We start from the raw sequence: 12,913 nt of genomic DNA on the forward strand, positions 1-12,913 counted from the left end.
TTTTTTTTTTTTATATATATAAGTGTTGGCAAGAATGTGGAGATACTGGAGCCCTCAATGCACTATAAATGTAAAATGTTACAGGCACTGTGAGAAAAATACTAGTTTGGCAGTTCCTCAAAAAGTTGAACAAAGAATTCTACATAATTCAACAATTCTACTCCTAGAAAACCCAATGGAATTGAAAATAAAGACTCAGATACCTATACTCCAATATTTATAGCATCATTATTCACAACAGGCAAAAGGTGGAAACAAACCAAATTTCTTTCAACAGATATATGGACCAAAAAAATATGGCATACACATACAATGTAATATTATTCAATCATAAAAAGGGATGAAATTCTGATATACGCTTTTAACATGCTGAAACTTGGAACCATTACACGATGTGAAATAAGCCAGACACAGGAGGACAACTGTTGTATTCTACTTGAATGAGGTATCTCGAGAAAGGAAAGTTATAGAAATAGAAAGCTGAACAGAGGTGACCACAGGCTGGACTAGGATGAGATAATGAGGAATTATTGCTTCATGCCTATAGAGCTGTTGCTTAGGGTGATGAAAAAGTTCTCTAAATAGACAGCAGTGATGACTACACCCTACTGTAAATGTACTTAATGTCACTGGACTGTACACTTAAAATGGTTAAGCTTTATGTTATACATATTTTACTGAATTCTTAAAATTTCAAAAACAAACTGGGTTTTCTCATGGGAAAACACTACGAAATGACTGAATGAGTTTTTCACAGCTCTGTCATTAACTCAAAGCAACACCCAGAGGATTTTTAGTGTCAAGTTGTTCAAATAGAGTAGCTACATGATGGGTATTATTTATGGGAACTTTTTGCCTCTGGAATTATTCATCATAAATATGTTTAAGGCTGGATGGCACATACATACCTCCCAGCAGAGTATTCATGAGAATCGTTGAACCCTAGTTAAAAGAGAACGTTCAGTATTATCTACCTTCCTCCACTTCTGAGTCCCTAAGTGACTAAACACCTCATTTGTGACCCATCCTCATCATTGGCTATGCATTTATTTATTTAAATATAACAAACACCAGTAAAATAAGCATACAACAGGTGGACTAGAACACTGACAATATTAGCTGTGCTGCTCCTCCATACCAGCATCCTGATTCTCCCATCCAAGTTAATCACCTGAATCTTGCACTTATCTTTCCCTAGGAACTTGAAGGCAGGTTCATCTGCTTGTCACCTATACCGAACCACAACAGCTGAGGTCACATTAGAGTCCCTGTTTACAGTCAAATTAGCAATTGCCCTACATTCAAGATCAGCATGTTACTTCAGAGCCTGCAAGTGGCAGTGTCAGTTTTCACCCACAACAGCAGGTCAGGCTATATTTAACGTGTACCCTCTTCTCTGCTGAAAAGCTGCAGCTGCGATTCTGTTAGTCTGTGAACACAGGAGGACAAGAGGGAACTGAGGGATTCTAATGGAAAGTTCTCACTGGTTTCAGCTCAATCACAAATTAGAAGAACCTGCATTTAAAGGTCTAAGACTAGTTTAACAATATTATAATCTTAATTAAAAATGCTTAAAACACAGCTGTGACAATTTCTACATTTTTGTACTGTTTTAATGTATATCACTTGGTCCAAATCTGGGACATACACACGATAAAGCACAGAAATGTTTAGGAAAAATTACAGTTCCAGGCACACAAACTTTAACACTGGAGTAAAAACTCAGATGTAACACATGCTTGTCAAGCAGGGACAATGGTATTAATACATCTAGGTAGCAAGGAAAAAAAAAGTAGCAAAGGAGTTTTGAACAATATTCTAACTGGCTGAATAAGTATATATTACAAGTCTTCTAAGGAGACTGCTTCAAAGAGAACATCAATTGGTTAAGGCTGGTATTCTGCTGTTGCTATTATCCCAAGGAATAAACCCCTCTGAGGAGGGAGCCACATTACTCTGAAAATGTTTCTGAGACTCACCTGAGCCTGGAAGATTGATGTGAGGAACCCAAATCACCTCAATGAAACCAAACAAGGATAACTGCAAAGTTTAGTCTTGGGTTCCAAAAACAATACATGTAAAAATCCACGGAGGTGGGGCATGGGGTGGGGATACAAAATGGACATGATTCAGTTATGACTAATGACTAGTGCTTGTGATTCACTAAATTAACAGCAAGATGGAACTAAGAAAATCCCCTGACCTACACCAAACTGATAAAATTTTCTGAACAAGGAAGGTGACAGCCCCAATCCACTTCTGAGCTGGCTAGAGTGTTGCCTTCTGGATACGGCGCTATGAAAAGAACTAAACCCCAGGGTTCAAACAAGGGAACAAGCATGTTATTAAGGCTGAGGGAAGGATGAGATTGCTCGAGTGTTTTTGACACTTAGGAAAGAGATAAAGATTTCACACACATGAAGGATTATTACAGAAGAATGATTAGATTTGCTCTGTATGATTCCAGACACATCAGAGCCCACACAAAACAAGGGCAGCTGGAACTTAAAAGGCCCTGAGATGTTCCAAAGAGCTGGAGAGGAAGAGACTAACAGGAATATAATATTACTAGGGACACCAGATAATGAATTCCAGTGTGAAAAAGGAGGGTGGAATAGAGAGGCTTTAAGACTTCATCTCTAATGAGAATCTAAAAATTTTTTTTTCTTTTATTACAAAATTTATTTGCTCACGTTACATAAAAGTGGCTGGGAACTATGTTTCTCTTCACAAATTCTTATAAAGAATTCCACCTCTAGGATGGATTACTGATACACCTCAAAGAAAACAATGAGCAGAGAATCAAAACAATCATCCTTGTGCAGGATGTGTGAAAAGAAAAACAGCAAGACAGCTCATTTCTGATAAGTTACTATAGAAATCAGACTGGATACTTTCCATACTTGTTTCACAACACCATATGCCTGTTCATTAATAAAAACATCTAAGGTTAACAATAAAGGTATATGCTGCTGCTAAGTCGCTTCAGTCGTATTCGACTCTATGCGACCCCACAAACAGCAGCCACCAGGCTCCCCCGTCCCTGGGATTCTCCAGGCAAGAACACTGGAGTGGGTTGTCATTTCTTTCTCCACTAATGAGAATCTAAAATTTTAAGCCCTGGTCCCTCTCACAAACCAAAGCTCTGCTGAGAAAATAGCATTTTCTCTCATCTATTCTGCTGCACAGATGCTACTCTGCGGATGCTCTACATCCACAGTTTCAGACTACAGACTGATGAGAAACATGACTGCAAATACTGAAAAAACTCCTAGAGTCCTGAATTAGGAGCTCTGATTTGGGTTTTATTTATTTTTCTGACTTGGGTTTTACTCTGCTATTAAATCAGTGTTAACCTGGATGAATACCCTAAGCTCTGTAAAACTCAGATCCTCTACCTATAAGATGAAGGAGCTGTATTATTTTCAATTCTGTAAGTCTTGAATTTCCAAGCTGAGGTGCACTAATATCTTCTCTATTAAATGTCACTGAATTTATAATAAAAAATTAAGGTGTTAATGTCTGCATATCTAAAGGTAACAGACAAGTTTGAATGAGTCTTGACAAATTCTATTTTAATTAGAAATCTCAAAAATAAAAAGGATATTTTATTTGCTTTAATCTTTGATTAAAAAAAGAAAGGGGTAAATAAATATAAAACAGAAACAGGATTAACAAAGTTATTAAGATTAGATGATAAATATATTTTTCCTTCCCTGGTGGCTCAGAGGTTAAAGTACCTGCCTGCAATGCAGGAGACCCAGGTTCAATCCCTGGGTTGGGAAGATTCCCTGGAGAAGGAAATGGCAACCCACTCCAGCATTCTTACCTGGAGAATCCCATGGACGGAGGAGCCTGGTAGGCTACAGTCCACGGGGTCGCAAAGAGTCAGACACGACTGAGCAACTTAATTTACTTCACTATTTAACTAGTATAACACAATTAAAAAAAAAAAATTACTCATGTCCTCTAGTTGTAGAGTGGAAAATTACTTTGTACTTAATGCTTAGCACAATACAGAAAAGTTAAAATAAAATCTGAGCTCAAGTTAACTGCGAAGTTCACTTTAAGTAGTATACTTTCAATCATTTTTGGTATGTTTCATGGCTAACTTTTTTTTACTCTATTTTATTAAACATTATTGTTAATCTCCTACTGTACCTAATTTATAAATTAAATTTTATCATATGTATGTATACTTGTATAGGATGCTCAGGCACTCAGTCATGTCTGTTTACAACTCCATGGATTGTAGCCCACCAAGCTCCTCTGTCCATGGGATTTCCCAAGCAAGAATACTGGGTGGGTTTTTATTACTTACTTTTAAAGCTTATCATAAAGTGGACATTCAAGTACTACAGAGTTCAAGGACTATGAAATACATAACTGTCGTTTTTTAATGAATTTATATTAAAACTCTGCAGAACCGTAGGATTTTCTAAGCATCTAGAATTTTACCTTCAAAGGCAAATCTAAATAACGTAATCAATGAGTCAGTTGGCAAATACCAAAAATTCATTTTAGAGTTCATGTTAAGCATCAAAATGCAGAAATTATACATCCAAAATGTATAATCCAAGATATACAACCCATCCAAGATATACAATCCAAGATGCGCAGGAGTGTATTTTAATCCCCGAAACCCCTCTTTGATTACGGCTAGCGCCACTGAGCTCCTGTCAAGTCTCCTGACGGGTGGTAATGAGGGAATTCTGCAGCCAGTCCTTGTCCTCTGTGGGGCTGCAATCTGGGAACTTTGCTTAACTGTGAATGGGACAAAATGGAAACTATTTTACTTGCCCTCACAGATCTCATTTTTCCAGATTCTCTGCAATACATTTTCACATATTCAAAAGATGAAATAAAATCTTCATAAAACCTTTCTAAAAGTTCCAATTTACTGTGCCCCCAAATCACTCAGTCTGTAGTAAATTATAAAGAGTAAATTCCAGTTTTGGTGTGTTTTTAGAAAAAAAAAAGTCTTCACTTGGAAAGAAAATGAGCTGGAATATCCCATGAGACCTGCTTAATAAATCTTGTATCTTCAGTGCCATTACTGAAGAGGTAGGTTATCATACTCCAGGTCTCACCCTATGTTTCAGAGACTAAAATTTTAAACATGAACCCTGAAAGCAATACTAGTGTGATGAATCAGATGCAGTTGTGTACACACAGTCATGCAGAGAAATTCTACACATGCATTCTGGATAATGTTCCACTATTCTCAAGGAATGAAAAAAAGCCTGAGGGATCCCATTAAGCACTCAGTTCTAACCATCATGGTCTGCTACTGGTGGGGGCAGCTGCAGTGCTGCAAAAGAAAAAAAAAAGACTAGACTGAAAAGATCTGATTCCAGTCTCAGCTCTACAACTTACCAGCTATGTGACCTTCAGAAAGCCTAATTCCCTAAATGAAGCTATCTAGAGGATTCAGAGCATCACCAACTCAATGGACATGAGTTTGAGGAAGCTCCGGGAGTTGGTGATGGGCAGGGAAGCCTGGCATGCTGCAGTCCATGGGGTTGCAAAGAGTTGGACATGCCTGAGCAACTGAACTGAACTGAGAGGATTCAGTAAGAGTTTAATTAGACAACAATGCTACGAAAATTATAGGTTTTGCTTTAGTTTATTATACCTTTTGTTTACACACAAATGACCTGGCCAATCCCCTTGGCGCTTTGAAAGCCATCCTCTTCTTGCCATCTGCCCTCCAGCCACAGATAATCATGCTTTCCCAGACACAGCTTTATGTTTCTGCTTCTGTTGTCTGATTTTCCCTTTGATTCTCATTTACTGATACTACACTTGATCTTAGCCAAAAGGTTAAGAGGTGATTGATCCTCATTTACTGAAAAATATACTCATCCTCCAAGACTGGCTTAAATGTCATCTCCTCAAGGAAGCCTCTCTGAATCCTTCCTATAGAATCTTTCACATCTTTTTGCTGATCTCCTAATGTGTTTCTTTTATATCTTGGTTTTAAGTGACTAAGACCTACTGGATCATTGTTTCCTCATGACATTGTATCCTCATTTAATATGACAGTAAAGCCGTGGTGTCAAGTTGGGGATAGGGGTAGGGGCTCCCACATTTTATCATTTTATTTATCTTCCTTTTCTCTTTTGCTTGGAATTTGGAATTTAACACCAGCTTTGCAACCAAGGAGTAAATAGCCTCTCCAGATGTATAAAGGAGAGGACTGACCTAGTGTTAACTTTTCAATAGATTACAGAATGAGAACTAAAATTCTATTTCCGTATTTCATACCGAAAAAATGTTACAGCTAGCTTTCACTGCATTCCTATTTGGACAGTTTTTCACTACCATATAAATGACAAAGCCAAGAATAAACTCTAAAATTATTACCTGAAAATTCTATCTTGGGGGAATTTTCAACTATTAATACTGCAGAATCTGCTGTCCAATTTATGATTTCATAAAATCAGAGGTCAACACACCAACTTGTTACATTTATATAAATAGCTTCTTTTTATCATGGTGCCAACAGTTGTACCAGCAGCAGCAAACCAGTCTGGACTTGTATCATCATCACTATCTGACTCAGCAAGCCGGCAGGGCCACAGAGAAGCAGGTTCTTTACTTGTGAAGAATCTCCTCAAGGACAGGAACTCTACCCTGATACATTTCTAGTATTTCTAGCATCTAACTCTGTGTCTTGCAAAGGGATAGGACTCTACAATGTTTACTGAATTAACATTTCTGAATTCCATTCTCTAGACGCTGCGACCTCACTATATGTTCTGGAAGAAAAACTGCCCAATAAAGCTCACATCTTCAGTTCCATCACAAATAGGTGGTAGGTTATTACTCAAGGTCTTAGCCTTCACAACAGATATAAGTAGTAAAATAGACTTTAAAGCATGTATGTTCATGTCTATCTCTCCAGAATCATATATTAACATATTTCTAGTAAAAGCCCAACCATATGCAATAAACAATCGATGGTAACTTTCTCAAGACTCTTAAGAGAAGGAAGTTCCTGAATCGTCACTGCTTCAAGAACATAAAGATGAACTTACCATCATCTAAAGTGATGTCCTGCAGACCAATTGTAGAAAAATTAGGTTCCTGCTCTTCAGGTTCAGGTTTAATGTTCACAGTTGCCTCATCAGGTGGAAATGAAGCTGGATCACACAAACTGTGACATAATAAAGATGAAGGTGCAGAAATACCTCCCTGGCCTGTACTTTGTGCTTGAGCTGAGTGCTGTCCAGGATGCATTCTGGTGGCTAGAGACGGTGATGAGGCAGTTCCTGAGCTAGGAGAATGGTAAGGCATAGGCTGCAGCTGAGGAGATGGTGGCCCAGAAAGTGGCGAACTGGCCAGGGGATGAGAGGCTGCTGGGGAAGCGGTTGTAGCAGTCCCTGAATGTGAAGGACCATACATAATGGGTTGTAACTGAGAGGAAGGCTGACCTGTGACCTGATCGGCCACTGGAGAAGAAAGAGATCTTTGTCCTGTGTTTGAACAATGGTATCCCATTGTCTGCAGATGAGGCAGGGTCTGCACAGAATGAGGTGTGTGGGCTAAGAGATGTCCTGTTGAGCCTGAATTTGAAGAATGAAAAGGTATGGATGACGGTGTTTGACAGCCAAGATTTATTAAATTAGGAAGAGTTGCATCCTGCTGAAACAAAACTGGATCAAATTCTTGACTAGAGGCAGCATTAATAGGAAGACACGTTGGTCCATTGAATACAACATTAGTTTGCATAGGCTGATAGGAAGACCCCATAGGAGGTGTTGGTGTGACTTGAAAAGGCTGATGCACGACTGAAGAAGATATCATATGCTGTTCTTTACCAGCACTTTCATCCCTACACTGCAGCTGTGGCAGATGGGATGCAGTTACCATGGATGCATATGTTTGCTGGATGGGACAAACCAAGCTTCTCTGTGCAGAAAGTACGCTGTCATGTAGGTGTCCTGTATCTGAAGAAGTCCTCTGAGTCTGGGCAGGATGAGGCAACGATGGAACTGAAGATAAGTCAATCTCTTCTCTGTGTTCTTGCTTCATCAAAACTGAAAAGGAAGAGATTAAAGCAAATGTTATTATATAACACATAAAATAATTATGAATAGTCTTCATTCTAGGCTATACAACTATATCATACATTCAAGTCAGGGGTTAAAAACTCAAAAGGCTTCAGGGAAGCCAGATAATTTAACCATATGTTTTTGCTTATACATTATGGATATCTCTGGAAAGATGTACAAGAAACTGGTAACTGTTAGGTTTACTACTGGGAAGGGAAAATAGGTGAACAGGAGAAGACTTACTTTTTACTGTAAAAAGTTTTGGGGCCTTTTGAATGTTTCTCACCATGTATATATATTATCTATTTAAAAATAAATAGTTTTTTAAAAACCTGAAGATCTTTATTCGGTAGAGATTATTATTACCCTGCTTCACAGATGACTATACTGAAGAGGAGATTAAAGACACTAAGATCTCACAGCAGCTAAGTGATATCATAAGGTCTTGAACACAGGTTTCTCTGCCTTCTGATTCTTGTTCAGGTATTTCAAGTTTGGTTCATTGTGTCTACTGGCTCCTGACCTGTCTAATGTCTTTTTTCTTCTGCCCTTAATGTCTTGATGTACTTACTTTTCTTCGACTTTGGCAGAACTAGAACTCTGTCCCTGCACTACTGGATTTTTTCATCTTTCACTTTGCCTCCAACTCTGGTCTCAGGAAAGCCACAGTGAATCCTATACCCAGAGTCATATTTCTACCTAAGGAGGGAGAATACCCAAGAAAGCCTATTCTCATCCTTTAATCCTGAATGAAACAGCTGGGATCCTTGGTTACATAAATGGGTGGTTACCATGTACTAAAAAGGACACAGAGGGACTGAAAACTACAGCATAACATCCACCTTTTTGTGTGTGTGATCTAATCCTTATTTCTACATTCCTGACCAATATCTGGGTATCCAGTCTGAGAACTCTGTTTTACTAAATCAAGTGCATGTTCACTCTGCCACATCAAGAATTATTCTTTTGGTCTATAAGGAATTCAGACTCCAACATGATGTCCTCAACACTGGTCTATGGTAATTTATTCTTGTCTGGAGGGAAATACAGTTAAACATATCTTACAATATCTACAATGAGACAAGTTTTGGAAACAGATTAATTCTACCTTTTGTATTATACAATCTATTTCTCAAATTTAGAATGTTGAAGAACAGAAGAATCCAGAAAAAAAAAAATCAACTGGTCTAGTGGTTTTCAAACCATGAGAAGTCTCGCACTCTTCTTCAAGTGATGGATATAGAATAGGATCCAAAGAGTAAAAGCTCTGGACTTCCCTTTCCAGTGCTAAAAGAGCACCCAAGCCAGCTTTATTCTCATAATATTGCTATTTACATAAGATTTTTTTTGAAGAATGTGTGCTGTGCTCAGTCACACCTGACTCTTTGTGATCCCCATGGACTGTAGCCTGCCAGGCTTCTCTGTCCATGGGATTTTCCAGGCAAAAATACTGGAGTGGGTTGCCATTTCCTCCTCCAGGGTATCTTCCCAACAACCCAGGCATCAAACCCATGTCTCCTACATTGGCAGACAGATTCTTTACCACTATGCCTCCTGGGAAGCCCTTATTTGAAGAATAAAACAATCCAAACAATTTGAAAATCACTGTTTAGTATTATATCCTCTTTTACAGAGGTTAGGCAGTAGATACAGTCTGTGGCAGAACTGAGATTTGATCTTCTGATTGTAAGGCATGCTTTTCCTCCCAATCAAAACAACCAAAATATAAAAGTCAGTTTACCCAGTCAACTATTTAGAATACAGACTATACCCTCCCACAAGCGAAATATTATATATGAGAGTTTGACTCTAATACTGTCTGAAAAATCCCCATGATTCCAAAAACCAGAGCTCAGATGGTATCCCCATGTACAAATAACTTCTGCTGGACTTCAGAGGGAGATACACTTTCTCTGGGGTGGGGGTAGGGTCCCCCACATTGGAAGTTCTGAAGCTATTGAATACAAGCTGGGCAGAAGTTCAAGTAGCTGAACCCCAGGGAAGGGCTGTGTGCTTTATTACCGTCTGTGGTAAGGTTCATGTGTAAATCATACACATATGCTGTGAACTGTCTTCATTCAGAAAGCAAATGGATTGTGGGACAAATAATACTAAATATAATCCCTAATTAAAAACAATTTGTTTTTAAATTAGCCACTTGTAGTTAATGATTATTCCCCCTCTGGATATTGATACTGGTCAGATCCCTACTGTGAGGAAGTTGCCAAAAAGGAGGCAAATAAACAAATCCTTTAATTAAAAATAAGCAACTTACAAATATATAAAGTTTTTATAAGTAAAAATTAAAAAGGAATTATTGTTACACATAAAATGGCTAAAATCTCTACTATAAAGCATTCATACAAATTAATAAGACAAACATAGTAACTCTACCATAACAAAGGGTCATACAGTAGAATACTAAAAAGCTATTAAGATTCTGTAAAATTATCTGCTGATAAGAAAAAATAAAAATGTTCAGGTTATAAAATTAGAATATATATAAGATAGTATGGTCTCAGTTCTGTTTTTAAAATGATATAGTTATATATGGAATTAAAGGATCTAAAGAAGAGAATGATAGAGTGAAAGAGAATACCGATGCTTTAAAAATTTTTTTCAACTTGTCCTTTAAAAACGTTCACAGTAACATATTCGCCTTTGTAAAAACTTTATTCAAAATTTCATTTTAGAAAAAAGGTGAAAAAAGTAAAATGTGACAGACAAAAGGTAATAATCAAGCAGAATAAGGACTGTCCAAACACTTGTGTGTCCACTCTTCCTTCACTAGTGTGTGCCACCTGATTTGTATTCTGTCAACCACAAGGCCAGTGATGACAGCTCCAGTCCAATCCAATGTTCTCTCTGCACTCCAGGGGCCCATTGATTTCCATTCTCATATGGAATGCCCTCTAGGACTCTGCTTTTATATTGTCCTCTCAATTCAAGAGCTGCTAATGTAGAGGCATGATATTTGCTCCTTTCTGTCTGCCTGCTACCACCACTATGATGGTAGTAATCAACACCTCTAACATGCTGACACTACTGCCTTTTCCCCCCAACTCCAGAAGCTCTCTTCCTTCTTATTCAGGTTAGATTCTATAGTTCCTCATCTCAAAAGAATTTAGTAACATTCTTGGACCCTGGATGAGCCCTATTATTCATATTTCACCACCTGCCCTGAAGAATCTGAGTGCTGCTTAAGAAATTTACACAGGAGAGCTAATTTGTATCCATAAATTCACCAATATCAACATCAAAGGTGTCCTTTGATTATCCTATTAGGTTTCGGTGGTAACTTACTCTCCCCTCTCTTTACAATAACTTTTTCATATTTCTCCACACCATTAAACTGCCAAATTACCCACATTCTCCTCTCTCTGCTCACAGAAGGAGGCCGCATGTCATTCTTAATAAAAACAAAACTGAAGCTATCATTTGGAAACTCCCTAAACTCTCCACGACTAAGTCTGTAAACGTTCTTAATGGGCATCCATCTTCTTCATCTTCTTTACCTTCCCTCCTTTTCTTTTCCCATTTAAGGTCCATGCCAATTGGGATATTTTAAATCCTATCCTTTCCTTCTTCTCAGAAACCTGATATTCTTTATTATCACTGATGCTCTCGCCTTTGTATACTCAAAATACACCAGATGTTTGAATCACGTTTTATTCTTCCTGGTCTTTCCTATATAAATTTCACACTCTATAGTTAGTTAATTTGAGGAAAGACTAAACTGGTCATTGACATCTTATAAACTGACAGAAGAACCATGGGAAAAAATCATTTTTGAAATACAGATCTGATCATGTCACCTCCCTGTTAAAGTTCACTTCTTACAACTCTTTTAATACTCTCTGATCCAACCAACGGTAAGGCCTTTGCATATGCTACAGCCTTTATGTGGAATGTTCTCCCACTCTTTATCTAATAGTAATTAACAGTATAGACTATTCAGCCATACTGCAAAGATTCATATCTCACGTTTGCCTTTGTTAGCTATGCGATCTCACTTCACTCACTTGCCAAATGGGGAGGGCAACACTATCTACCTTACAGCGTTATGGGAGAATAAATGAGTTTGTATGTATAAACTGCTTAAAATAGCACCTAGCACACACAAAATGCTCTGTCTGCGAAATAAATGAACAAATGGATGTAGTCTAGGTTAAGTTAGGAGCCCAGACTCTGGAACCTGACTATATATGATGTTTGGCTCTAGAATATATGCTTTGGGACCTTGGGCACATTACTTAGCCACTCAGTGTCCTCATTTGTAAAATAAGGCAACAACCTACCCCACAGGTTTAAGAGGATTAAATGAATACAGAAAGGGCTGAGAACAGTACTAAAACATAGTAAATGTTATGTAATTATAAACTATTACTGTTATTTTTCAGTTATTAACTCAAGCATCACTTGACAACCAGTTAGCCTAGCAAGAGTCCCTTTCTTATTTTCACCCACAGCATTGTTTCCCTTTCCTTAACAGTTCTTATATGTCTAACTACAAATTTATAAATTATTTACTTAGAGATTTATTAGCTTCTATTTGTTCCACTAGATTATAAGCTCCATGAGAGAGAAGCTAAGACAGGTTTTGCTCACTTAGTGTGCACCCTTAAATACTTATTGAATTAATGAATAAATGAAATGGCTAACCAAAATCCTTAGTTTTCAAAGGTCTGAAAGTTATCTGAAATATTTTATTACCAAGTATTGTACTAACATGATCAGGTAATAATAATTTTCAGATTCTGGAATATAAGCAGTCTTCAGAGGCTATAAATGAAATACAGCCAGGCTTTAAAAAGAATATGGTGACAAATGAATGACTAATAACCAGAACCCTCTCA

The 12,913-nt window shown here is 37.7% G+C and overlaps 1 protein-coding gene and 1 non-coding gene across 2 annotated transcripts in view; one reads left to right on the forward strand and one right to left on the reverse strand.

The window, feature by feature from the left end:
• Window positions 1–12,913, reverse strand: part of NFATC3 (nuclear factor of activated T-cells, cytoplasmic, calcineurin-dependent 3) — a 93,800-nt gene that overhangs the window by 16,045 nt on the left and 64,842 nt on the right. The window contains exon 10 of the mRNA XM_010851112.1: window positions 7,041–8,042. Within this exon, the coding sequence (XP_010849414.1) occupies window positions 7,041–8,042 (1,002 nt within the window). The remainder of the gene's footprint in view (window positions 1–7,040; window positions 8,043–12,913) is intronic.
• TRNAC-GCA lies at window positions 3,714–3,785 on the forward strand. The gene has a single exon. It is a non-coding gene; the product is annotated as a tRNA-Cys (tRNA).

This window comes from Bison bison, unplaced genomic scaffold, assembly GCF_000754665.1.
Source record: "Bison bison bison isolate TAMUID 2011002044 unplaced genomic scaffold, Bison_UMD1.0 scf7180017864297, whole genome shotgun sequence".
Lineage (NCBI taxonomy): Eukaryota > Metazoa > Chordata > Mammalia > Artiodactyla > Bovidae > Bison > Bison bison.